Consider the following 26,582-nt stretch of genomic DNA (forward strand, 5'->3'; position numbering starts at 1 on the left):
AATAAATAAATAATAAAGCTCCTCAGGAACAGAGTGAAGGGCTGGGCAGGGTTTGCAATGCAGAATAGCAGCCTCTACCATTCTGAAATACAAAATGCGGGCAGCATGTAAAGGGAGCTGTCAGTGAGGAGGGTCTGGGCAGGGGCCTCCAGTCTGCCCTCCTATGGAAATAAAGCCTGTGGCAAGGGGAAGTGAGGATATGGCAAACCTCTCACCACTCTGACCACAAGCTGGGGCCACTGGGAGCCCTAGGAAAATACTCTCGACAAGTGTCCATCAATGGAACAATGGATAAACAAAATGGTCCATCCATACAATGGAACATTATTCAGCCATTAAAAGGAATAAAACACTGATGCACACTACAATATGGATGAACCATAAAAACATTAGGCAGAATGAAATAAGTCAGTTACAAAAACATAAATGTTCTATGACTCCACTTACATGAGGTTCCTAAAGTACTCAGGTTAATAAACAGAAAGTAGCATGGTGGGTGCCATGGGTTGGGGGAGGGGGAATGGAAAGTTAGTGTTTAATGGGGACAGAGTTTTATTCTGCAAGATGAAAACGTTCTAGAGATGGACAGTGGTGATGGTTACACAACAACGTGAATGTGTCTAACACTACTGAACTATACACTTAAAAATGGTTAAGATGGACCTCTAGGACAACTTCAAGCATACTAACATTCACATCATAAGGGTCCCAGAAGGAGAAGAGAGAGAGAAAGGGACAGTGAGCTTATTTCAAGAAATAGCTGAAAATTTCCATAACCTGGGGAAGAAAACAGATATCCAGGTCCAGGAAGCACAGAAAGTTCCAAATAAGATGAATCCAAAGAGGTCCACACCAAGGCATCATGATTAAAATGGCAAAAATTAAAGATAAAGAGAGAATCTTAAAAGCAACAACATAAAAGTAAGTAGTTACATACAAGCAAAGTCCCATAAAACTCTGCTGACTTTTCAGCAGAAATGTTACAGGCCAGAAGGAACCGGCACAATATATTCAAAGTGCTGAAAGAAAAAACTTACAACCGAGAATACTCTCTACTGAGCAAGATTATCATTCAGATTTGAAGGATAAATAAAGAGTTTTACAGACAAGCAAAAGTAAGAGTTCAGTACCACTAAACAAGCCTTATGAGAAACGCTAGAGATTTCTCTAAGTGGAAAAGAAAAGGCTACAACTAGAAACAAGAAAATTATGAAAGGAAAAAAATCTCATTGGTAAAGGCAAACATACAGTAAAGGTAGGGATCAACCACTTATAAAGCTAGTAGGAACGTTAAAAGACCAGCAGTAAAATCATCTATTTCTACAATAAGTAGTTAAGAAAAACACAAAATAAGAAGATGCAAAATACGATGTCAAAAACAAAATGTGGTGAGGGGAAGTAAAAATGTACGATTGTTAGAATGCATTCTAAATCTAAGAGAGCATCAACTTAAAATACTCACCTATGCATACGTTGTTATACATGAACCTCACGGTAACCACAAACCAAAAACCTATAATGGATCTACATAGACACAAAAGAGAAAAGCATCCAAACATAACACTAAAGAAAGTCACCATATCACAAGGGAAAAGAGCGAAGAAAAAAGGAACTCAGACTTCCCTGGTGGCGCAGTGGTTAAGAATCCGACTGCCAATGCAGGGGACATGGGTTTGAGCCCTGGTCTGGGAAAGATCCCACCCCACGGAGCAACTAAGCCCGTGCGCCACAACTACTGAGCCTGCGCTCTAGAGCCCATGAGCCACAACTACTGAGCCCGTGTGCCACAACCACGGAAGCCCACGTGCCTAAAGCCCGTGCTCCACAACAAGAGAAGCCACCACAATGAGAAGCCCGTGCACCACAACGAAGAGTAGCCCCCGCTCGCCGCAACTAGAGAAAGCCCACGTGCAGCAAGGAAGACCCAACGCAGCCAAAAATGAATAAATAAATTTAATTTTAAAAAAATGGGAATAACACCACCAAGAATTAGAAAAGCATGCATTTAAAAAAAAGAAAAAAAGGAACAACAATAATAAAACTACCAAAACGAACTGAAAATAATGAACAAAATGGCAATAAGTACATACCTATCAATGACTACTTTAAATGTAAATGGACTAAATGCTCCAATCAAAAAACATGGAGTGGCTGGATGGATAAAAAACAAGACCCATCTATATGCTGCCTTTAAGAGACTTCAGATCTAAAGACACACACAGACTGAAAATGAGGGGTTAGAAAATGATATTCCACACAAATGGAAATGAAAAGAAAGCTGGGGTAGCAATATTTACTTCAGACAAAAGAACTGTAAAACAAAGACTGTAACAAAAGACAAAGAAGGGCATTACATAATGATAAAGGGGTCAATCCAACAAGAAGATATAACAATTGTAAACACAGATATGCACCCAACATAGAAGCACCAAAATACCTAAAGCAAATATTAACATAAAGGGAAAAATTGACAGTAATACAATAATAATTGGGAATTTTAATACCCCACTTACATCAATAGATCATCTAAACAGAAAATCAATAAGGAAAGAATGGCCTTAAGTGATACATTAGATCAGATGAAATTAATAGATATATATATAGAACATTCCATCCCAAAACAGCAAAATACACATTCAAGTGCACATCGGACATTCTCCAGGACAGATCACACACTAGAGCAAGTCTCAATAAATTTAAGACTGGAATCATATCAGTCTTTCTGACCGCAACAGTATGAGACTAGAAATCAACTACAGGAAAAAAACTGCAAAAAACACAAACACATGCATTCTAAACAATATGTTACTAAACAACCAATGGGTCACTGAAGACATCAAAGAGAAAATCAAAAAATACCTGGAGACAAATGAAAATGGAAACAAAGTGATCCAAATTCTATGGTATACTATTGTAAATCAACTATATTCCAGTAAAATTTAAATATTTTTAAAAAAATCTATGGTATACAGCAAAAGCAGTTCTAAGAGGGAGTTTATAGTGCTACAAGCCTACCTAAGGAAACAAGAAAAATCTCAAACAATCTAACCTTACACCAAAAGATACTAGAAAAAGAAAAACAAACAAAACCCAAAGTTAGTAGAAGGAAGGAAATAATAAAGATCAAAGCAGTAATAAATGAAAAAGAGACCAAAAGGACAATATAAAAGATCAATGAAAGTAAGAGCTGGTTCTTTGAAAAGATAAACAAAATTGATAAGCCTTTAGCCAGACTCATCAAGGAAAAAAAAAAAGGGGGGCCTAAATAAATAAAATCAGAAATAAAACAGGAGAAATTATAATTGACATCACAGAAATACAAAGGATAATAGGGGATTACTATGAACAATTATATGCCAACAAATTGGAAAACTTAGAAGACATGGATAAATTGCTAGAAATGTATACTCTCCCAAGACTGAATTAGGAAGAAATAGAAAATGTGAACAGACCGATTACCAGTAATGAAACTGAATTAGTAATTTTAAAAACTCCCAACAAAGTCCAGGAACCAGACAAATTCTACGAAACATTTAAAGAAGAGTTAACACCTATCCTTCTCAAACTACCGCAAAAAATTTAAGAGGCAGGAAAGCTTCCAAACTCATTCGACAAGGCCAGCATCACCCTGATACCAAAACCAGACAAAGAAAATTACAGGCCAATATCACTGATGAATATGGATGCAAAAATCCTCAATAAAATATTAGCAAACCAAATTCAACAATACATTAAAAGGATCATACACCATGATCAAGTGGAATTTATTCCAGGGATGCAAGGATGGGTTCAAATTCAATAGCATAACATTAACAAATTGAAGAATAAAGATCATATGATCATCTCAATAGATGCAGTAAAAGCTTTTGACAAAATTCAGCATCCATTTGAGATAAAAACTCTCCAGAAAGTGGGTAGAGAAGGAACATAATTCAACATAATAATGGCCATATATGATAAGCCCACAGCAAACATTATACTCAATGGTGAAAGGCTGAAAGCATTTCCTCTAAGATCAGGAACAAGACAAGGATGCCCCCACTCTTGCTACTTTTCTTCAATATAGTATTGGAAGTCCTAGATGCAGCAATCAGACAAGAAATAAAAGGAATCCAAATTGGAAAAGAAGAAGTAAAACTGTCCCTGTTTGCAGATGACATGATACTATACATAGAAAATCCTCAAGACACCACCAAAAAAATACCAGAGCTCATCAATGAATTTGTTGCAGGATGCAACATATACAGAATTCTGTTGCATTTCTGTACACTAACAACGAACTATCAGAAAGAGAAATTAAAGAAACAATCCCATTTACAGTTGCATCAAAAACTATAAAATATCTAAGAATAAATCTAAGGAGGTAAAAGATCTATACTCAGAAAACTGCAAGACACTGATGAAAGAAACTGAAGACAACACAAACTGATGGAAAGATATATCGTGCTCATGGATTGGAAGAATTAATATTGTTAAAATGACCATACTACCCAAGGCAATCTACAGATTCAATGCAATCCCTATCAAAATACCAATGACATTTTTCAAAGAATGAGAACAAATAATTTTAAAATTTGTATTAAATACAAAGGACTCCAAATAGACAAAACAATCTTGAGAAAGAACAGAGCTGGAGATATCAAGCTCCCTAACTGATGTTACAGAACTACAGTAATCAAAACAGTAGAGTACTGGCACAAAAAACAGACACAAAGATCAATGGAACAGAACAGAGAGCCCAGAAATAAACCTATGCACTTATGGTCAGTTAATCTAAGACAAAGGAGACAAAAATAGACAATGGAGAAACAACAATGTCTTCAATAAGTGGTACTGGGAAAACTGGACAGCTACATGTGAAAGAATGAAATTAGAACATTTTCTTACACCACATAAAAAAATAAGCTCAAAATGGATTAAAGACCTAAATGTAAGACCAGAAACCAGAAAACTCCTAGAAGAAAACATAGGCAGAACACTCTTTGACATAAATCATAGGAATATTTTTTTTGGATCTGTCTCCTAAAGCAAAGGAAACAAAAGCAAAAATAAAGAAATGGGACCTAATTAAACTTAAAAGCTTTTGCACGGCAAAGAAAACCACCAACAAAATGAAAAGACAGCCTACTGAATGGGAGAAAAGATTTACAAATGATTTATCTGATAAGGGGTTAATATCTAAAAATATACAAAGAACTCATTCAACTCAATATCAAAAAACAACCTGAAAAAATGGGCAGAGGATCTGAACAGACATGTTTCCAAGGAAGACATACAGGGCTTCCCTGGTGGCACAGTGGTTAAGAATCCGCCTGCCAATGCAGGAGACACAGGTTCGATCCCTGGCCGGGAAGATCCCACATGCCGTGGAGCAACTAAGCCCGTGCGCCACAACTACTGAGGCTGCACTCTAGAGCCCATGCTCTGCAACAAGTGAAGCCACGACAATGAGAAGCCCACACACCGTCACGGAGAGTAGCCCCTGCTTGCCTCACCTAGAGAAAGCCCATGTGCAGCAACGAAGACCCAACACAGCCAAAAATAAAAAAATTTTTTAAAAAAGATAGTGAACTTTATATTATGTGTATTTTACCACAATTTTTTAAAAAAAGAGAAAAAACAAATCAGAGCACAAGCAGACACTGTGTACTCGAGTCACCATAAGCAATGAGAATCCCAACTCCCTGCATCCGCCTGGAGTGTGGAACTCTCCCTGGATCTGTCAGACTCGCTGGCTCAGGCTTCAGGAAGCCCAGGAACTTCCACCACAGAAAAGAACATTAACACTTGTCACCGTTTCTCTGAATGGACTGCAAAGCTCTCTGCCCCACCACAGTGCCATTCCTGCCCCAACTCCCCTCTCCAAGGCCTCACAGGCTCCTCAGCCGCCAGCTCTTCTCTTGAGGCCTCAACACAGTTCCTGCCAGAAAGGGGCCGAAACGGTTCAAGGAATAATAAGATCCCTTTGGCACCATTTTCACAACAAAGCAGCTGCTTTTCAAAGTAGGCGCCATGCAATTGGACTACAGAGAAAGAAATCCTTCGGCACTGCAGCAACATGCTTGATTGCTCACAAAGGCAACTTCCTGACCCCTCAGTCACCTGAGGCCTCTTCCTGCCCTGTCCCTGCACCCGACCTCTCCCATATAAACCCTTTCAAGGAGGGAACACACCAACCCCATAAAAATGGACAAAAAAGCACTTGGGGCTGGGGGGTGGGTGAGGGGTGTCTATTTCATAGCAGGACTGCTATTAATGTCAGTATTTAAACCAGATAAAAGTGAGGAAATGTGACAACCCGCTCACAGTGAGTTGGGAGGAGGTCTTATTACTGGGAGACTGTCTCCAAGCCATACACAAGTTGCCTTCTGGAGTAAATTCCGCACTTATTAGGAGACACCACTCGTTTTTCTTTCTAGAAGCAGTAACACAGCTCTACAGCCACAACATCCTGTCCTAAAAAGAACACATTAAGTGTTGAGAGAAGCTTTTCAAAAAGCAATAGGAGCAAAACAGAAAGGAAAGAATTATAACGCATAAACTGGCTGGAAATAACGAAGAAAGCTACGAAGCCATCCTGGAAGTCTTCATGCTTGAGAGTTCTCACAATTTCTCCTTTTATCCTGATTAACCAACCCAAGCAGCAAAACCACAGAACATGACCTAGAAATACGAGATTTCAACTGTAAACATTTCAGAGTCCAACATCTGAAACTTAGCTAACTGCCTTAGTAGGCAACACCCAATTATAGGAAAAGGGGATAGATAGCCTTTGCAAAGACTCTAATTTGGAAAAGTATTTTGTCCAACTTCTGTGGCATACTCACTCTGAAACAGAGTGGATGATACAATCGTCCTACGAAATGTTCTGAACGTCATAAATGGCTAAACGACTGCATGTGAAAGACAGCCGAGGGGCGCCTTCCCCGGTCACTTACCCTCACAGCCCAATGGGCCTCTGCAGAAGGCGGCGTGACCATCAAAGGGCTGCTGGTGTCGTGCTGAGGAGAAAGAGGTACATTGCACTGTAGCTGGCACAGAATTCTACTACTGGAGGATGTGTTCACTATAAGGGTACACATTTCAAAGTGCTTTCAAAATGGAGAAAAACCTCAAAAAGTTAAACACAGGATTACCATATAACTCAGCAATTCTACTCCTAGGTATAGACCCAAAAGAACTGAAAACAGGTGTGCAAACAATTCCTTGTGCATGAATTATTATGTCCACCAACAGACGAATGGATAAACAAAATGGGGTAGACCGCACAATGCAATCTTATTCAGCAACGAAAAGGAATGAAGTACTGACACATGCTACAATGTGGATGAACCTTGAAAACATTATGCTGAGTGAAAGAAGCCAGCTGTATGACTCTATAAAATGTCCAGAACAGGCAAATGCATAGAGACAGAAAGCAGATTAGTGGCTGCCAAGGGTTGGGGGAGGGGGAAATAGGGAATGATTATTTAATGGGTGTAGAGTTTTCTTTTGGGGTGACGAAAATATTCTGACCAGTTAGAAGTGATGGTTACCATAATATTGTGAATGCACTAAATGTCACCCAATTGTTCATTTTTAAACAGTTAATTTTAGATTATGTAAATTTCCCTGCAATTAAAAAAAAAATTAAAAAGAGGGAGAGAGAAAACATGGATAGATAAATAGATGATATTAGAAGAACGTGAACTTGAAGGATTTTGACACTTACAAACTTAGGCGGCGGCATGTTCAAATTCAGATTGCTCAAGGTAACTTCGTGGCCGCTCTGTGCACAGGCCACTAGTCTCAGTGCAACATAGAAACCCTGCAAATCCAAAAAAGGGGGAGGCGTAAACCCCACCCAGCTGGCAGCGGCAGTGGCAGAGCTGTCTGCAGCAGTGGGCTTTGGGGAAAGAGGGATTTCAGTTTACTTGAACAAGGAAGACCACATGTGAGCAAGTCACTTACAGTGTTGAGCAGAACTGGTCTCACCCTGGGAGCACTGTTTAAATGAATATGCTAAAATGGACTTAGCCCATTGCTTTCTGAACACCGTAAAATTTCAAATAAATGTATTTTCAAATAAATGTATTTTCAAAAATAATCTCAACATGTAGGAAATGCTAGATTGTAAAAGTAGCAGACTGCAGTTTAAGAGTCTAAAGGATGGTTCAAATATGCGTTGACTTTTTAAAAATGGTTTGAAATAGACACAGTTGTTTGGGAATTGACACTCGCGATTCCCTGGGATGCCCCTGGCCTCACTGAACAGAGCATCTCCTACTCACCCTCCCTACTCCCCAATGGCCTGACGTGGACTTCACTTCCCACATAAGGACAAAGGACCTGAACCAGGCCAGCAGGGGCCTTGGCTCCTCCTCGCCCTCCTCCTAACCCAGAACTGGCCATGCCACAGTCTTAGTGGACTCGTGTGGCATCACCTAGTTTTTTTTTAATTGATCAACGGGCCTAAGAACATGGACTCTTTTTAAAACTGTAAACACAATTATGGTTTTAAAAACTTCTTCAAAGAGATGAGCACTAGAGCAGCTTTTCTCAAGCTGATGTCTACAGAATGCCCGTGTAGAGTGTAGAGAAATGGGGACATTAGTAAGGTTAGAAGAACTGCATTAAGCAAAGTTAACAGGGCTCTCTTACACAAAGATCCTCAGAACCCTTAACACCCAGATGTGTACTGTGAATCCCAAGCGAGGGAGGAAAAGCTAACGGTGCTTTCCCGACGGGTCGGATCACGGACAGTGAGACACCAGGAACAACATCCCTTGGAATATAGTTTGGGGAAAGACTGAACTAAATTAAAATATGACCACTTAAAAATCATAAGTACTATAACATTCCATTTATAGAACATTCTCAAAATGACAAAATTATGTCAGAGAAGGAACCAGTGGTTGCCAGGGGTCAGGGTGTGACTACCAATGGGCTGCATGAGGGAGACTCTGGGGTCTGAGAATGTTCTGATCCTGACTGTTGTGATGGTTACGTGAATCTATGCAAGTGATGAAATTACATAGAACTATATACGACAGAAACAAAAACCACAAGAAAGTGCAGGTATCAATAAAACTGGTCAGCTCTGAGTCAGGCTTCTGAGCAGTGTGGTTTGGTGAGAGCTGGGAAATGATACACGGGAACTCACTGAACTATTTTTTGCAACTTCCATCAGAGTCTGAAGTTATTTCAAAATAAAACGTTTTGAAAACATTTCAACTGCTTGTAAGCACACAAAATATTACCAGATACGCTAACCATGAAAGATGGCTCCAAGAGTTCAAAAGACTTTTATTTCAAAATGAAACCTTCCCGTTTTAACAGTCTGATGTCCGCACTTATGACCAGTAATACTTGTCAGTGGAGACAACGAGGAAGGAAGTGGAGAGGTGACCCGGCCTGGGGGCTCTGGCCCAGCCCCTCCACTTGCTCTGTGTATACGGGTATATACCTGTTTGTCCAAGAACCCTTTACCTTCTGGGTCGGCCAAGTCCCATATCTGTGGAAACACAAAAATGCTCGTGAGTGCGACCGCTGATCATTGACTGTTTAATCACAAAACAGGAGCCACCATCGCTACATGTGGGCCTTATGTATACGCCACAGCAGCCACAGACTCAGAACAGGTGAATAGCTTTCACCCCTCCCTCCCCCCAGGGGCACACAGCGGTCAGTGGCAGAGCCCAGAGAACACCCAGGTACACCTGGCTCCAAGGCCAACATAAATCCATAGCTATCAAGATCCCAAGAGCACTCAGGCCTCTTGTCTGCTATGCAAGCAAAGGGTGGCAGTAGCCATCAGAGCACTTGGATCTACCAATTACAGACCCGAGACCCTCACAATGGCCAGCTCACTTCCAAGGGAAGTACAGACCGCATGAAGAGGGGTCTGCACAGGCCGGCCTTCACCTGCCAGGGGAGCCCTGAGGGCGGCCACAGAAATCGCTATCATTCATCACATACCTTCCCAAGGATAATGTCTGAGAGCCCAGACTTCTTTAGAAAAAGTGCAGCTTCACTCGCCCCAACTCGCCCTGTGTATGCTGGGTCTACCTGGAATTGGGGAGCAACACTTGAGACAAGGCTTCAGCAACAGAGCAGCAGGTAAAAGCATTACCCATGACACTGGCTGCTAGCTGATAATTTGGAAACAGAAAGGGATGAAAGGCCTTACTGGGCTGCAATTCACAGCTGTGGTTTCTGAGTCACTCACTCTAATTTCAATCCAAAAAGACACTAGTGAAAACTTACCTGCTTGTAATAAGATTCATATAATGGATTTCCAGTGGGAATCTGTAAACAAAACCACAGATATTGGTCAAAGGTGGACACAAAACCCTTCTAAAAAAAAGTGTCCCTCAATTCTGTTATCACTAAAATACACAATAATGAAAATCAAAATTTATGCACTTTAAACGTGCTCTATACGTGGACTGTAGTTTATTTTCAGAGATAACACACTTAACTCGATTTAGAAAAAGGAAATGTTAATGCTCTTAAATAATCCCGATTCCAACACAAACAACACAGTCGTTCAGGAAGGAGCAGCAGACCAGAGCCATTTTCTATTCACTGACCGATGGGATTTCGGTGTGTCCAGGAGCTCAGAGGGAAAAGACACCCTTATCCTTTGAGATCGTTCTCTGGCTCCGGAACCAGAACAGGAGTTTCTGCACATCATCATGAATCACCAGTCACAGAAGCTTCAGACTGGTTTCCCTGCTCCAGGTCTCATCCCCACCCATCTCGTCCTCCACCAGCCGCCCACCCAAGGGCTGCGCAAAAACCACTGACCAGCCCCGGCCGCCAGGAGCGAGCTGGCCAGTGACTGCTCCCACAATGACAGGCAGGAAGTTCAAAATCCTCAGCTTGGCACCGAAGACACTCCGTGTTCCAGACATTCCAGATTCCCCAAGATGTCGCTGTTCAGAGAAGGTAACCACCCAGTCTAGGATCAAGCGGCAAATTGAGGCCACGCCTGGATTCAGCCTGGTTGGCGGCCAAACCCTCACACATCCCACCGTGTCACGGTCTCTCTTCCCAACCTCAGCAAGCCACCCGCCAGTGGGGAGGAGGGGATCTGCAGGAGTATGCCAGCAGGGGTAGGAATTCAGCAGCCACTAAGATGTTAGCTGTAAAGGCTTACACGTGTTGGTCTTTTACCTCATGACGGGAAAAAAGCAGGACATGGCTAACTTGCCGTTGATTTAGTGAGCAAGAAAAGTGAAGAAGACACCATTATGCTTAATCTTATGGAAGAACTGGTGTGTAAACAGGTAAAGAGAAGAATGCCAGGAAAAATGAGTACCAGATGAGAGGCGGGATGACAGTGTTTATTTTAAAAGTCTTTGAATGCTGTTGTGCAACTTTTCATAATGAATAAAACTGGGGGGAGGCGGGTTCCCTTCAGTTACAATCACTGATTTGAACCAGCCCAACACTTGCATTCCGCTGTGCTGTAAAAAGTCATTTCAGGTTAAAAATAATGCCCAGATTACAGTCAGCTCCTCTGGAGGATGCCAACACCTGCAAATGCAGAAAGAAGCAAAAGTACAAGAACACCAGCAAGAGAGAAGGAAAACAGAAGGAAAAGAGCAAAAAGATCTGAAAGGCAGCAGAGGAAAGTCAAAAAAAAAAAAAGAAAAACGGGAAAAGAAAGAGGGAAATCCTGAAAAGGCAGAAAAAGCTAAAAAACTAGGCAGAACAATGTGAAAAAGCAAGAAAGGAGGGTAAAGGCCAATGGCTTGAGAAACAAAAGGCGACAACACCAATAAGAAGAAATGAGAGCTAAGTGGGGAATTCCCTGGTGGTCCAGTTGTTAGGACTCTGCGCTTTCACTGCCGTACTAAGATCCTGCAAGCCACATGGCGCAGCCAAAAATAAAAAAGAGCTAAATGTACAGCTACAGCAGCTCCCTGGAGGGAGGGTTCCTCCTGCCCTGGGCCCCTGTGTATACCGTCCTGGGGGAGGCTGTCGCCTTTAGCTTCTTATGACTTAGATGGCAATGTCCACCATCACACCCTGTTTGATCTCCAGGGTTTAAAACCCCACATGAACTCATACAACTCAAAAGTAAAAAAACAAACAACCCAATTAAAAAATAGGCAGAGCATCTGAACAGACATTTTTCCAAAGAAGACATACAGATGGCCAACAGGTATGTGAAAAGATGCTCAACACCACTAATCATCAGGGAAATGCAAATCAAAACTACACTATCTCACCTCACACCTGTTAGAATGGCTAGCATCAGAAAGATAAGAAATAACAAAGTGTTGGAGAGGGCGTGGAGAAAAGGGAACCCTTGCACACTGTTGGTGGAAATGCAAATGGGTACAGCTGCTATGAAAACAGTATGGAGGTTCTTCAAAAAGTTAAAAACAGAACTACCATATGATCCAGCAATTTCATTTTTGGGTATTTATCCAAAGGAAACGAAAACACTAAGAAAAACAAACAAACAAACAACAACTCCATGTTCACTGCAGCATTATTTACAATAGCCAAGCATGAAAGCAACCTAAATATTTACTCATCAATGGATGAACAGATAAAGAAACTGTGGTGTGTACACACACACACACTCATGCACACAGAGGAATATTATTCAGTCATTAAAAAGAAGGAAATCTTGTCATTTGTGACAATGTGAATGAACCCTGAAGACATTATGCTAAGTGAAATAAGTTAAACAGGGAAAGACAGATACTGGATGATCTCACTTATATGTGGAATCTAAAAAACAAAAACAAGAAACCAAACTCACAGATACAGAGAACAGATGGGTGGTTGCCAGAGATGGGAATAGGGGGTAGGTGAAATGGGTAAAGGTGGTCAAAAGGTGCAAACTTCCAGTTATAAAATAAGTCATGAGATATAATGTACAGCATGGTTAATATAGTCAATAATACTGTACTGTATACTGAAAGTTGCTAAGAGTAGATCTTAAAAGTTCTCATCACAAGAAAAGAGATTTTATAACTATATGGTGATGCATGTTAAGTACTGTGATCATTTCACAACGTGTATAAATAGCAAATCATTACATCGTACACCTGAAACTAATATAATGTTATATGTCAACCATAACCTCAATTTAAAATAATTAACTAATTAAAATTAAAAAAGTTCTGCATGCTTTCAAAACACATCTCCCCGGAGAAGTAAGGCTGAAAGAGGAAGCAAAGTCAGGCAGGCTGTTGTCATCTATCAGTAAAGGTAACCGTGCTGGGTCTAGATAGCACATCCTGTGCCCCGGCTCATGGAAATGGAATGCAGAGACCCTAGGGACCCCCAACTTGACAAAGGTCCCCTTCCTGCCAGCAATCAGAGAGGCACGGGTCTGAAATGCATTTCCAGTGGGATTTTTTTAAGATCTCATGGTAAGCAAGAGAGAGGTTTCCAAGCTACTACGATTCCAATGAAAAAAAGTTACGATATTTGGAGCATAGATGGTTAATAACTGTCTCAAACTTCCCAAACGCTTCTGAACTAGATCCATAATTAAGAGGAACAAGACCCCAAATAGTCCAGAAAAGGCTCTGAAGCCCCAGGCCCAAAGCTTGGACCATCGATGCTAAGGGCTCATCCTACAGACAGTCTATGGCCAAGTGTTGATCCCAAATGACCCACAACTAACGGAAAACCACAGAATATGCCTCACCCATTCCTCTCTAAGTACAGGAATCAATTTGGGTAACCTGGGACAGTGACAGCAGTGAAAGGTTCTGATTTAATTACACATACCTCAGGCACTACATAAGCAGAAGGGGGAGTAAAGGGAGAACACCAACAGATCTAATGGCACTTCCTCTTACCACACTACTTCCTCCTGGCGACAGCGGAGTCACACCTGCAAGCTGCCCAATACACCGTTGCAACAGAGCTGAGGATGAATGCTGCTAAGGCCTCGAGTCCCCAAGTGACAGGCAGAGACCTTGGACACAAACAGCTTGTTGGTACAGGCAGCCGCTCTGCTGGGACAGAGCCCCCGAGAGCTGAGAGTGGGCACCAGAGCTGCCCACCTCTGCCTAACCCCAAAGCGAGCCCAGAGGACAGGCCAGGGGACAAGGCCTTCAGTGTAAGAGGCTGCAGACAGCTCTGAGATGGCTTCAAGAACGGACGGAGCCGGCCCAGGAGGGTGTTCTCCTCCACCAGCCCACTGTGCTAAGACGCCATCTTTGACTCTGAATTATTCATTGAAGTTCAATATAACTTTCAATTTGATCTTTCAGTTGATCTCCTAAAATACTAAGAAAAGTTCCTGTGGCCTCTTCGCTCTAACCTCCACCCCAGAGGCAACCTACAAATGGGGAGACTGGGAGGGCAGCACATCAGGGAACATCCTTCTGCTGGGAGGCCTTTAAACTCCACAGTTCATGCAAGTGTGCGCAATTTTAATGCTGGAGAAAACCAGCTTGAGATGAGGAACACAGCAGTACTACTTTGGAGGGGAAACCCTGAGGACTGGGGTTCTGGCCACACCTAACCCTCTCAGGATTGAGTCCATCCAGCTCTCTGATTCCTGCTTTCATCCATGGGCGGGAGCTCTTATGCAAAACAAAGCAATGATCGCTGGCCTTGCTTGTTTCAAAATGACATTTGTAAAGCAAATTAATTTTCATTTTAAAACTTTTAGAAAAGTATAATGCCTTGTTCTGATAAATAGTGGATCACATTTACTGAGCCTCACTATTTTCTATCCTGTACCTCATTTAATTGTCCCAAACAATGCTATGGGCAGGTACTACTGTTCGTCCCAATTTATGGGTGAGGAGACTGAGGTTACCTTGCTCAGGGTCACACAGCCAAGGAGTGACGGAGCCAGAGGAGACCCAGGCCATGTGGCACTAACCTACTCTGCACCCTGCAAAAACAGCCCAGGCATGACAGAGCCAGACACAGGGCCACTGCACAGCCTCCCGTGCATGCTCACCTAAGAAAAGGCAAAACACGTGATTATGTCATGGTACATTTTATTCAACAGACATGGTCAAAGTGCAAGACTTGACTTAAGCATATGAACTAACTTGAAAACCAGCGCAGCCTGCCATTTCCTCAGGAAAACTGAGACCCCATAACGGCTGTGTTTTTCAAAGCTGTTGCCAAGTTTTGCAGGAAGTTAGGCACTTTACACCAAAAGACATCCCTGTCTGAGTTCCTCCTTGGAAAGCAAGATGCTGACTCAAAAACAAGGCTAGAGAAGTGCTCACTTGATAATCCTTGCACTTCGCCTTCCACTTAGAGATAGTTCCCCTCACTATTTGCACAACCATTACCTTGGCGGTGCGCACGGCCCTCCAGGCAGGCCGGACCACATTCTGCAGGTAAGGAAACCGGGACATAACTCAGTAGCACTCAAAGAGCATCAGCAAAAACTGGGGCATCCTGAACCTCCCTGAAACTGACAGCTCACTCCAACTGCCAGATGAGAAGTTTCTAAGCCAGAGCTAAGGTGAACACTGCCGAGAGAACTGAGACATGAGAAAGAGCTTTCATAAATCCTGAAGAAAAAGACATCCCAATTTAAAAATGAGCAAAGGATAAGAAAAAGGTGATTCTGAAAGAAGAGATGCAGCAAAGTTAGGGGAGATGTTCAATTTAGGTACAGCAAAATAGAATGAAATGCCAGTTGTTTGCTATCAGGTTGGCAAAGTCAAAGAGAGGTGCCATGCAGGGTTGGCAAAGGTGGCAACACATCTTGGGCCCTGCCAGTGGGAAAATAAACTGAGTGGAATGGCCTTCTGGAGGCCAAAGCAACAACATGTGATAAGCAGGCTTATCACATGTTAAGCCTGATACGCAGGCTTAACATGATTCTTTGTTGATACAGATAAGATTACTCTAAAATTTATACAGAAAGGCAAAGGAGTTAAAACAATGTTGAAAAAGAATAAAGTGGGAGGAATCAGTCTACTCAATTCCAAGGCTTGCTATAAAACTACAGTAATTACGACAGTGTGGCAGTGATGGAGGAAAGACACGTAGAACCATGGAACAGAACAGTGAGCCCAGGAACAAACCCACACAGATGCTCCCAGTTGACTTCTGACAAAGGTGCAAAAGCCACTCAGGAGGAAAGAGGCCTGTTCCACAAATGGTGCTGGAGCAACTAGCCATCCATTGGAAGAGAATAAGCCTGGAGACCTAAGTCCCACACTTTTTACAAAATTAATTCCAAGTGGATCATGGACGTAAATGTAAAACTATAAAACTTTTAGGAAAAAACAGGAGAAAGGGGCTTCCCTGGTGGCGCAGTGGTTGAGAATCTGCCTGCTAATGCAGGGGACACGGGTTCAAGCCCTGGTCTGGGAGGATCCCACATGCCACGGAGCAACTGGGTCCGTGAGCCACAACTACTGAGCCTGCGTGTCTAGAGCCTGTGCTCCGCAACAAGAGAGGCCGCGATAGTGAGAGGCCCAAGAACCGCGATGAAGAGTGGCCCCAGGGCTTCCCTGGTGGCGCAGTGGTTGAGTCCGCCTGCCGATGCAGGGAACGCGGGTTTGTGCCCCGGTCCAGGAAGATCCCACATGCCATGGAGTGGCTGGGCCCGTGAGCCATGGCCACTGAGCCTGAGTGTCTGGAGCCTGTGCTCCACAACAGGAGAGGCCACAACAGTGAGAGGCCCACGTACCACAAAAAAAAAAAAAAAAAAAAAAAAAAGAGCGGCCCCTGCTTGCCACAACTAGAGAAAGCCCTCGCACAGAAACGAAGACCCAACACAGCAAAAATAAATAAATTAATTAATATTAAAAAAACAGAGGAGAAAATATTCAGGATCAGGGGCTGGGCAAAGAGTTCAGACTTGCCACCAAAAACCTGATTCATAAGGAAAAAAAATTGATAAACTGGACCTCATCAAAATTTAAAATGTTTGATCTACAAAAGACCCTGATAAGAGGATGCAGAGACAAGCTACAGATTAGAAGGAAATACAGCTGACCCTTGAACAATGTGGGGGTTAGGGGTGCCCACCCTCCACAGTCAAAAATCCGAGTGTAACTTATAGTCAGCCCTCCATATACAGTTCCTCTGTACCTGCAGTTCCACATCTATGGAGTCAACCAACCTCAGATCAAGTAGTACTGTAGTACACATTTACTGAAAAATAAAAAAATAAATTTTTTTTAAATAAAGAAAAAAGAAAAGAAAAAATTCACATATAAGTGGACCTGCACAGTTCAAACCTGTGTTGTTCAAATGTCAACTGTATTTGCCAATCACATATCCAACAAAGGACTAGTATCTGCAATACATAAAGAACTCTCAAAATTTAACAACAAAAAAGGAAACAATCCAATGAGAATAGGAGCATAAGACATGAACAATTCACCAAAGAGGATATACAGATGGCAAATAACCACATGAAAAGATGGCCAGCATATCGTTAGCTAGGAAATGTAAATTAAAAACCACTGTGACAGGGAACTATATTCAATATACTGTAATAACTGATAATGGAAAAGAACCTGAAAAGTTACACATATAACTGAATCATTTTGCTGTACACCTGAAACTAACATATTATAAATCAACTATATTTCAGTTAAAAAAAAATTGTCTTGAAAAACCACAGTGAGAGGCCACCACACACCTATTGGAATGGCTAAAACAAGAAATAGTGACACCGGGACTTCCCTGGTGGCACAGTGGTTAAGAGTCCGCTTGCCAATGCAGGAGACATGGGTTCAAGCCCTGGTCCAGGAAGATTCCACATGCCACGGAGCAACTAAGCCCATGTACCACAACTACTGAGGCTGCACTCTAGAGCCCGTGACCCACAACTACTGAGCCCACGTGCCACAACTACTGAAGCCCGTGCACCTAGAGCCCATGCTCCACAACAAGAGAAGCCATTGCAACGAGAAGCCCACGCACTGCAACAAAGAATAGCCCCTGCTCACTGCAACTAGAGAAAGCCCGCGTGCAGCAACAAAGACCCAACGCCCAAAGCAGCCAAAAAAAAAAAAAAGAATCCACCTGCCAAGGCAGGGGACACAGGTTCGAGCCCTGGTCCAGGAAGATCCCACATGCCATGGAGCAACTAAGCCCGTGCACCACAACTACTGAGCCTGCGCTCTAGAGCCCGTGAGCCACAACTACTGAGCCCACGTGCCACAACTACTGAAGCCTGCATGCCTAGAGCCCGTGCTCCACAGCAAGAGAAGCCACTGCAATGAGAAGCCCATGCACCACAACGAAGAGTAGCTCCCACTCGCAGCAACTGGAGAAAGCCTGTGCACAGCAATGAAGACCCAACGCGGCCAAAAATAAGAATAAATAAATAAATAAATTTATTTAAAAAAAAAGAATTGGTGACACTGGTAAGCATGCAGAGAAACTGGATCACTCATACGGAGCTTGTGGGAATGTAAAAAGGTACAACTACTCTGGAAAACAGCTTGGCAGATTAAAAAAAAAAAAAACTAAACTAAACATGCAACTATCACAGGACCCAGCAACTGTCCTGGGCATTCATCCAGAGAAATGAAGACTTAAGTTCACAGAACATCCTGTACTCAAATGTTTAGTGCAGCTTTATTCATAATCGCCCAAAACTGAAGCACGCCAGATCTCCTTCAATGGGTAACTGCTTCAATGAACCGTGGTCCCACAGCACCATGGAATACTACTTGGCTATGAAAAGGAATCAACTACGGATATACACAACAACCCAGGAGAATCTCCAGAGGATTATACTGAGTGAAAAAGGCCAATCTCCAAAGGTTACATACTGTATGATTCCACTGTACATTACTAAAATGCTGAAATTATACAAATGAACAGATTAGTGGTTGCCAAGGATCAGAAAGGAATGAGATGGGAGGGAAGTGGGTGTGGCTGTAAAAGGGCAACTAGAGAGATCCCTGTGGGGATGGAACTGTTCTGCATCTGACTGTAGCAATGTCAATGTTTTGGTTAGGATGGTGTCCTACAGATTTGCAAAATATTACCACTGGAGAAAACCAGATAAAGAATACACAGGATCTCTCTGCATCATTGTTTTTTAACAATTGCATGTGAATCTACAATTACCTCAAAATTTTAAAAATTAAAAAAAAAAACACTCAGGAGATCTCACAACCAAACACAAGGTGATATTTTTAGATAATCACGGAAATTTGAATATGGACTGGGTATCAGATTATTATTAATTAAGCTGTGGTATGGCACTGTGGTAATGTAAAAGAAAACAGTCTCAGCTACTAGAAGTGCATATTGAAATATGATTTCTGAGATGAAAAACACTTGGGTAAAGACATTTGCAAAACGTTGGCATCTGTTGTGAACGGGTGGTGAGTACATAGGAGTTATTAAACTCTTCCCTCTACTTGTAGTGTGCTTAAAATTTTACATAATTAAAGACGAACATGTGATGTGTTTCTGCTCTGGCAAGGATTTTAATGGTACAAGCTGCTTCAGGTTTAAGTGTGATAAATGAAAAGTAGCTTTATCACTGGCAGGATCGTGCTTTTGTCAAATGATAAAAAGCAGAATTCCTTTATTTGTTAATTTCTTTAACAAATAATTTCTTTCTTTTTATTATTTGACAAAACCAGAATTTGCTTTTGTCAAATAATAAAAACCAGAATTTCTTTAGGCCTTCCCGATACTCTAGGGTCTCCTCCTGGGATTCTGTAATGATCAGATATGCAGGAAGGCAGAAGGGCAAGAGGGTTGGATCAGTTTGCCCTTCTTCAGGGCGGGACTGCAGGTGACAGTAAAGGACTGGAAATAGTCAAGAACTAGTTAAGCCAATAATGAACTGCTGTCTCCTTGGGACAGAATACCACAAAGCGGTAAAAATGGCACAGGCAGAACGTTTACGATGTTTGCTCAAGTGGAAAGGGAGGGCCCAAATCAGCACGCAGTTATGACCTGGCTGGTAAGCACACAGTGATCACATCCACTTGGATCTAAACCTGGCAGGACGGACACCACATGTGTACAGTGATTCCTACTTGTGAACTGGTTGCCTCTCCCGGCTTTCTGAGTGCTCCAGTGATCCACGTTAGCACACACTGCTTTTTGTAAATAGGACAGAAAAAGGAAAAGAAGACGCGAAAGGAGAAGAGGGATCTGAAGGATGATACACGATTCTCCCCAGGGACCCAAATGACCGCCATGACGAAGGCCAGCTGAAGACGTGTGCCTGCCACTTGGCACAGAATGCAGGGCCTCCCTCCGAGCCACGCAGAACACAGGGCCTGCAGTGGGGACGTGACACGGGGGAGTTCTCCTAAAAGGAGAACCAAGGAGCAAGAGAACCACAACTGAAAGTCTAGACACACAATGAGGCATCAATGTGAACAAGCCAGGCAGGGGTAGTTTAGGGTGAGACGCCATCTGGAAGAACACAGAATCAAGGTGTGAAAGCTTCCATGCTCCAGGAGTCCAGCACTCTCAATCCCATCTACCGGAAACAGAAGTGAGGAAGGAACAAAAGTCACTGGAGGCAGCCTTCCTGCTCCAACACACTGCCCTGCACAGGATGCAGGACCAGGCAGAAATGGCAGACGCAATGACATGACAGGTCTGCACACCCCTTGCTGAGAGGTCAGAACATCATCCTGTCCTTCTGAAGGCGACCTGAGCAGACGCGCTTGTGAAGGTGAACTGAGTATGCACTCAGCTACTCGGATCGGGTGACAGGAGGGAGGGGAGGAAGCTAGGGAGAGACTGCCATCGTCCTCCAGGAGAATGAGGCCCAAAGCCATCCACGATGCGGAAACACGCAGATGAGAGGGGGCTGTTCCCCCTTGAACATTTTTCTCTGGGATGTCCCTATGGGACGTCGAGGTGGAAATCTCTTTTCCATTCCAGCAGTATCTATGGAGTGCCTGCCTGGTCCCAGGCACTGGCCTCCATGGGGTGCAACAGTGAATAAGGGGACCACGCCCCCACCCCAGCCTCTCGGAACTCCTGGTCTGGAGGAGAATGTCATTAGACATGACAACACACACAGCGGGCTGTAAGTGCTATGAGGAAAAGACAGGATGGAGGGCGACTCTGTAGCCCACAGACACCCACCTGTGAGGGCAGGGAGACGGCGGCTACACTGCTGAGCCTGCCCGAAGGGACACGAGACAACCAACAGGCTGAGGAGCACCCCCACACGGATGCACTGGGGGAAGACAGGCCCACAACGGAGAAAGGAGGTGCCGTTGGCAAGAAAACACCAAGGGAGTGGGGTCCTGTGGGGACCAGAGGATGGGCACAGAGAGAGGGGTACAGGGTTGAGTACGGCCATGCAGAGGAGCAGGTGGATGGCACTGGAAAGGGACCTTGCCCAGGCAGCGTGGGTGGGGCAGGGAGCAGATTCCAGCCAAACACTGCCGCTTAAGATCAACGTGGCCCTGGGGACTTCCCTGATGGTCCAGTGGTTAAGACTCTGTGCTTCCACTGCATGGGGCATGGGTTCGATCCCTGGTAGGGGAACTAAGATCTTGCATGCCTCGTGGAGTGCCCCCACACCAAAAAAAATTTTTTTAATTAAAAAATAAATAAATAAAAAGATCAACGTAGCCCTGGCCTCCCTGCAGGCCTCCCTAGACACCACTCTTCCAGGCATCACAGAGAACACCCCCCGCCCCATCATTTCCATTCTCTCTTTCCTTCATCCATTAGATGGACCAGGCCCTGAAGAGGCCCTGGGGAGACTCATAGGGGCGACATCTTAGCAGTAAGTGCCCCCTACACAGCAGGGCACCTACAGCCCTCCTTGAAAGCACCCGTTTCTCATGGTGCTCCCAAATTTCCCCAAGTGTGCCCCGAACCTTCCCAAAATTCCTTTTCTACATCGGCCACCCCAGGGTTCCAACATCCCTGCCATCTTCTGAGCCCTGGCCCAACATTACACGAGGACCCAGGGATCCCCAGGGCAGATCGAGTCAGCAGCTCTCTGTGCCTCCTCCCTGCTCCCCTCTGTAGGTGGCACGATCAGCCGCCCACTGCCCACTGCTCTTCCTCAGAGCCTAGGAGCCCTCTAGGCAGCAGGCACCAAGCCAAGCTCCCGGATTCCACTGTGAGCAGAAGGGCCGTCCCCGCCACCGCAGAGCAGAGCGTCACATCACGGTCTGGTCAGGGAACAAACACACAAAGGCACTGGCAAGGGCAGCACAGGAATGGAGCTTTGTCCTGCCGGGCAGGCAGGGAGGGATTAGGTAGACAGAGCAGCGAGAATGGCCTTTCAACCCCCTCCTCGCTCTGCACACACCTGTGACCAGGTCCCAGCCTCTCAGGTGGAACCTCACCTTCACCAGCTTCCCCCTCCATCCCATGTGGCACGAGGTCACGCCAAAACGAAAAGATGCTCTGTGGTTGCTGAGGGAGTGTGAAGCTCCACCCGGCCATGCTTTCGATGCACCCCAAAGCCACCTCCTGGCCCTGCCAGGTTAACTTCCCCCAAACTCACCCCTACACACACACACACACACACACACACATGCTCACTTGCTCACAGACACACAAACAGCCGTCAAGCCCCGCCTTCCTTCCTGGTCTGGCAGATGCTCTACTGAACACACTGTGCACCTTTCACCCTTGTCTGGGCACAAACTATCCTGGGGGGAGGGGGGATCTGCCTGATGAAAGCCAGTTACCTTCCAGCCCCAGCACCAAACCCCCTGCTGTAAGATGTCGCCCAAATTCCGAGCTGAAATGAGTCCCCCTCTCCCACACTCCTAATTTATGTTAAGGCTACTGTTATGACCGGACCCCCTCCCTACATTTCACTACTTGGGGGGTGGAGGTTTCACATTTATTCAACCCCACCCACAGCGCTGGGCCCATACCTTCAGGAAAAGTTTGTTCATGGCACAGGTGAGATTTAGATGAAACCTCGAGAGGGAGTAGGTAAGATGGGTGGAGAATGGTCAGTTCTCAGGCAGACAAAGCTCCACCCCTCGGACTTCCCTGGTGGCACAGTGGTTAAGAATCCGCCTGCCAATGCAGGGGACACGAGTCCCAGCACTGGTCCGGGAAGATCTCACATGCCGCGGAGCAACTAAGCCTGTGCACCACAACTACTGAGCCTGTGCTCTAGAGCCCTCTAGCCACAGCTACTGAGCCTGTGCTCTAGAGCCCACAAGCCACAACTACTGAAGCCTGCACTCCTAGAGCCCGTGCTCTGCAACAAGAGAAGCCACCACAATGAGAAGCCCGCACACTGCAATGAAGAGTAGCCCCCCGCTCGCTGCAACTAGAGAAAGCCCACACGCAGCAATAAAGACCCAACGCAGCCAAAAATTATAATAAATAAATTTATTTATTAAAAAAAAAGCTCCACCCCTCAGAGGCAGAGTGAAAAGCTACAAAGCCTTTCAGGGCCTCAGTTTCCCCATCTGTAAAATGGAGATAATACAGTGACTGCCCTGACCATTCCTATAAAAGTATCAAATGAGAATAAGTAGGTAACTAAATGCCCATTGACAGATGAATGAATAAAGAAGATGTGGCACATATATACAATGGAATATTACTCAGTCATAAAAAGAAACGAAATTTGAGTTATTTGTAGTGAGGTGGAGGGACATAGAGTCTGTCATACAGAGTGAAGTAAGTCAGAAAGAGAAAAACAAATACTGTATGCTAACACATATATATGGAATCTAGAAAAATGGTACCGATGAACCTAGTGGCAGGGCAGGAATAAAGATGCAGATGTTGAGAACGGACTTGAGGACACAGGGAGGAAAGGGAGGCTAGGACGCAGTGAGAGAGTAGCATTGACATACATACACTACCAAATGTAAAATGGATGGCCGGTGGGAAGCTGCTGCATAGCACGGGGAGATCAGCTCGGTGCTTTGTGACCACCTAGAGGGGTGGGAAAGGGAGGGTGGGAGGGAGGCTCAAGAAGGAGGGGATATGGGGATACGTGTGTGCATATGGCTTATTCACTTTGTTGTACTGGCAGAAACTAATACAACATTGTGAAGCAATTATACTCCACTGTGAAGCAATTATACTCCAGTATAAAAAAAAATCATACACTCAAAAAAAAAGAAGAATATGTAGGTAAAGCACACGCTACAAAGGGAAGCAGTTGTTATAACTATTTTTATGGTGGTTGTTATTATTGTTACTGAGACAGAAGGACAGGTTTTATCTACAAAGAATTGTCATCCTTACAGCTGGCCGTGACAAATGATCTTTTTACCAAACAATAAAATATTTCACCGAATGTTGAACACTCTATAGTACATATCGTACTCGTTTTCTCACTCAACTAGTTGGCTGAGCTGCTCCCAACACCAGGACAGAACAGTCTTTATCAGTTCTCTTAGTCTCAGTGGTTGTTTTTTTTAAACATACAATTTCACACATAGTAGGCTAAGTACATACCTATAAAAACCCACTTACAGGGTTGTGAATTAAAGAATATTTTCCGGTGGCAAAAAGGCAACAAAAAAATCAAAAAGTCAAATGCCAATAACTAAAAACTTGGCCTGAAATAAAATGCTGATTCCATGGCCTGATGTGTGAGCACCACAGTGACCCACAGGATTGCCCGATCCACTAGGCATCGTGGGTATCAGCTCATCCCTTTGGGAACCCTCTTCTCCACAGAGGTAGTGTTCAAAATGTTCAAAATGGATGTAGAGGTGCACTGAGGGCACAGAAGCCGCCCTAATCTTTATCAAAGAAGACACCCAAAGGAAGAAACATCTGTGATCACACATACCAAAGTCTATAGGGTTCTGGGACCTCCAATAGTGCCGTTTCTCGGGTGTGGGGGAATTTAGAGGGCTAATCCATCCCCAAAACTTCAGAGTCCTTGTTAAGCAGTCTCCTAAAGAGGGGCTCACTGTCAAGTTTTTTTCTTGTTTAATCTTTCCTCTTTAAAAACAGCCTGAAAGAAGATAGTTTTGTTTCTCCACTGGAAATGTAAAGTTGAAAAGCCCATCCTATGTGGGTTAAGAAAAGCCAATCTTCTATGGATCAACAGGGATGCTTGTTACTGTCACGAGTAAATCAGAGAACCCCTTCTCACACCCTCTCACAGCAGAAGTGAAGAGGCATCGGGAACCCTGGGGAGGGGTGGGGGCCTGGCCATCAGGATGGTGGCCCAGGGGTGAGGGGGGTGCCCTGACTTTCGTCACCAGTAAGTACGTACATGCCTGTTTCTTCACCCAAGACATAAAATACAAAATGTTCCTACCAATCAACTACCAACAAGAGCAGCTAGAGAGATACTGCGCTCCTGGCTGCTATTCAGAGCACGCAGCAATCAATCAACAGGTGACCACCACCTGCCTGCTTCAGATGCTGGGACACAGCAGGGATAGAGCTGCTCCTGCCCTCCCAGGAGCCCACAGCGTGGCATCCACGGGAGTTTTAGATCTGTGGGCCAACCGAGACACCCCACCTCCCCAGGGGGTCTGACGCCAGGCATTTTACCTCTCTCCCTTTTCAGTTTCCTTGTTCAGAAATAAGCACAAGAATGATGACAATGACACCTCCCTAACAGAGAGTCAGTGGTGAATGGGCACAAAGTGGGTATCCAACCACACTCCCTTACTTGCATGCAAGACCTGTGCCCCAAATCTCTCCGCAACACCACTCTGGGACACCCCGGGTGACCAGCGTCTGGGAACAGGGGCTTTGACTGGGCAGAGCGGATAGGAGGGGCAAACTGTAAAGATGGGGGTGGAGGGACAAGCAGCCAGACTGAAAGGCTGCACACCTCTGCTTCCTCCGGTCCTACTGGAACAGAGGAGGGAAAAGAAGAAGGGAGATGCAGGTCTCCTCTTCCTCCTCTCCTATGTCCAGCCCAGTGGAGGCAATTCATTCCACTTCTGCGGGCTACCACTGGACCTCCACGAGGATGTCTGCCACAGGGTGTCCGGATTATCCGTGCCTGGGAGTCCGGCTCCAGTTCAGCCATCTGAAGGGCAGGTGTTCAGTTTTATTTATCTTGGGTCTGAGCCAGCACAAAGTAGGTGCTCAGTAAATGTAACACTGTGGGGGGGGGTCCCCAGGAGATGGGCTGTGCCTCTATGTTGGGTCTGGCCCAGCTTGGAGGGCCTGTTGCAAAGGTGATGAAGGTCTGGTCTCAACTGACACAGCCACCACCTGGTGCCACCCACCTGGCTCCCACAAAGGCTTGTCTTGTCCTGCTGGCTGCCCACACCACACCTGCTCCTTCCTCCTGCTTCCTGCCCCCACTCAGAGGATCCCTGTACTGGTAGCCAATCCACATATTCCTTTGATCATCAGCCGTTCTGCTCTTCCAGAAACCTCAGGCCAGGTTGCTCTGTACCACTTCAGGACTGTAGCACAGCAAATGTCTCTGAGCTAGTACCCAGCTCTGGGCATTCCCTGTATAAGCAGTCAGACAATCTAAACGTGTCACTTCACTCCTCAAGAACTGCCAGAGCTCCTAACTGCCTCTCATAAAGTGGACCTGCCCTACCCGTCAGCCTTTAGTTCAACAGATGACTCCTAGCACCTAGGGTACGAGGTCAAATTAAAACCTGCACAGCCCCTGCCTTTGTTGACATGGTCTAGGCAGTGCGGGAGAAAGACCATCAATCAAATACTCCCACCAATAGAAAATTACAAACTGGTATGTGGAAAAGTACAGA

General features: G+C 44.5%; 1 protein-coding gene across 27 annotated transcripts in view; it reads right to left on the bottom strand.

The window, feature by feature from the left end:
• EPS15L1 (epidermal growth factor receptor pathway substrate 15 like 1) overlaps positions 1 to 26,582 on the bottom strand; it is a 101,144-nt gene that overhangs the window by 67,792 nt on the left and 6,770 nt on the right. For 22 of the 27 annotated variants that reach the window (XR_010942380.1, XR_010942378.1, XR_010942379.1 and 19 more), the window contains exons 2-6: positions 10,246 to 10,287; positions 9,958 to 10,047; positions 9,446 to 9,493; positions 7,712 to 7,807; positions 6,939 to 7,001 (exon numbers count right to left, since the gene is read on the bottom strand). Coding sequence is in view for 21 of the 27 variants with exons in the window: in XM_067733085.1 (XP_067589186.1) it covers positions 6,939 to 7,001; positions 7,712 to 7,807; positions 9,446 to 9,493; positions 9,958 to 10,047; positions 10,246 to 10,287 (339 nt within the window). In the remaining 6 variants the exon portion in view is untranslated. Of the gene's footprint in view, positions 1 to 6,938; positions 7,002 to 7,711; positions 7,808 to 9,445; positions 9,494 to 9,957; positions 10,048 to 10,245; positions 10,288 to 26,582 lie in introns of those variants that run through there. The other 5 variants (XM_067733083.1, XM_067733081.1, XM_067733087.1 and 2 more) reach the window with 5 other exon arrangements.

Source organism: Pseudorca crassidens, chromosome 3, assembly GCF_039906515.1.
Source record: "Pseudorca crassidens isolate mPseCra1 chromosome 3, mPseCra1.hap1, whole genome shotgun sequence".
NCBI classification, from domain to species: domain Eukaryota; kingdom Metazoa; phylum Chordata; class Mammalia; order Artiodactyla; family Delphinidae; genus Pseudorca; species Pseudorca crassidens.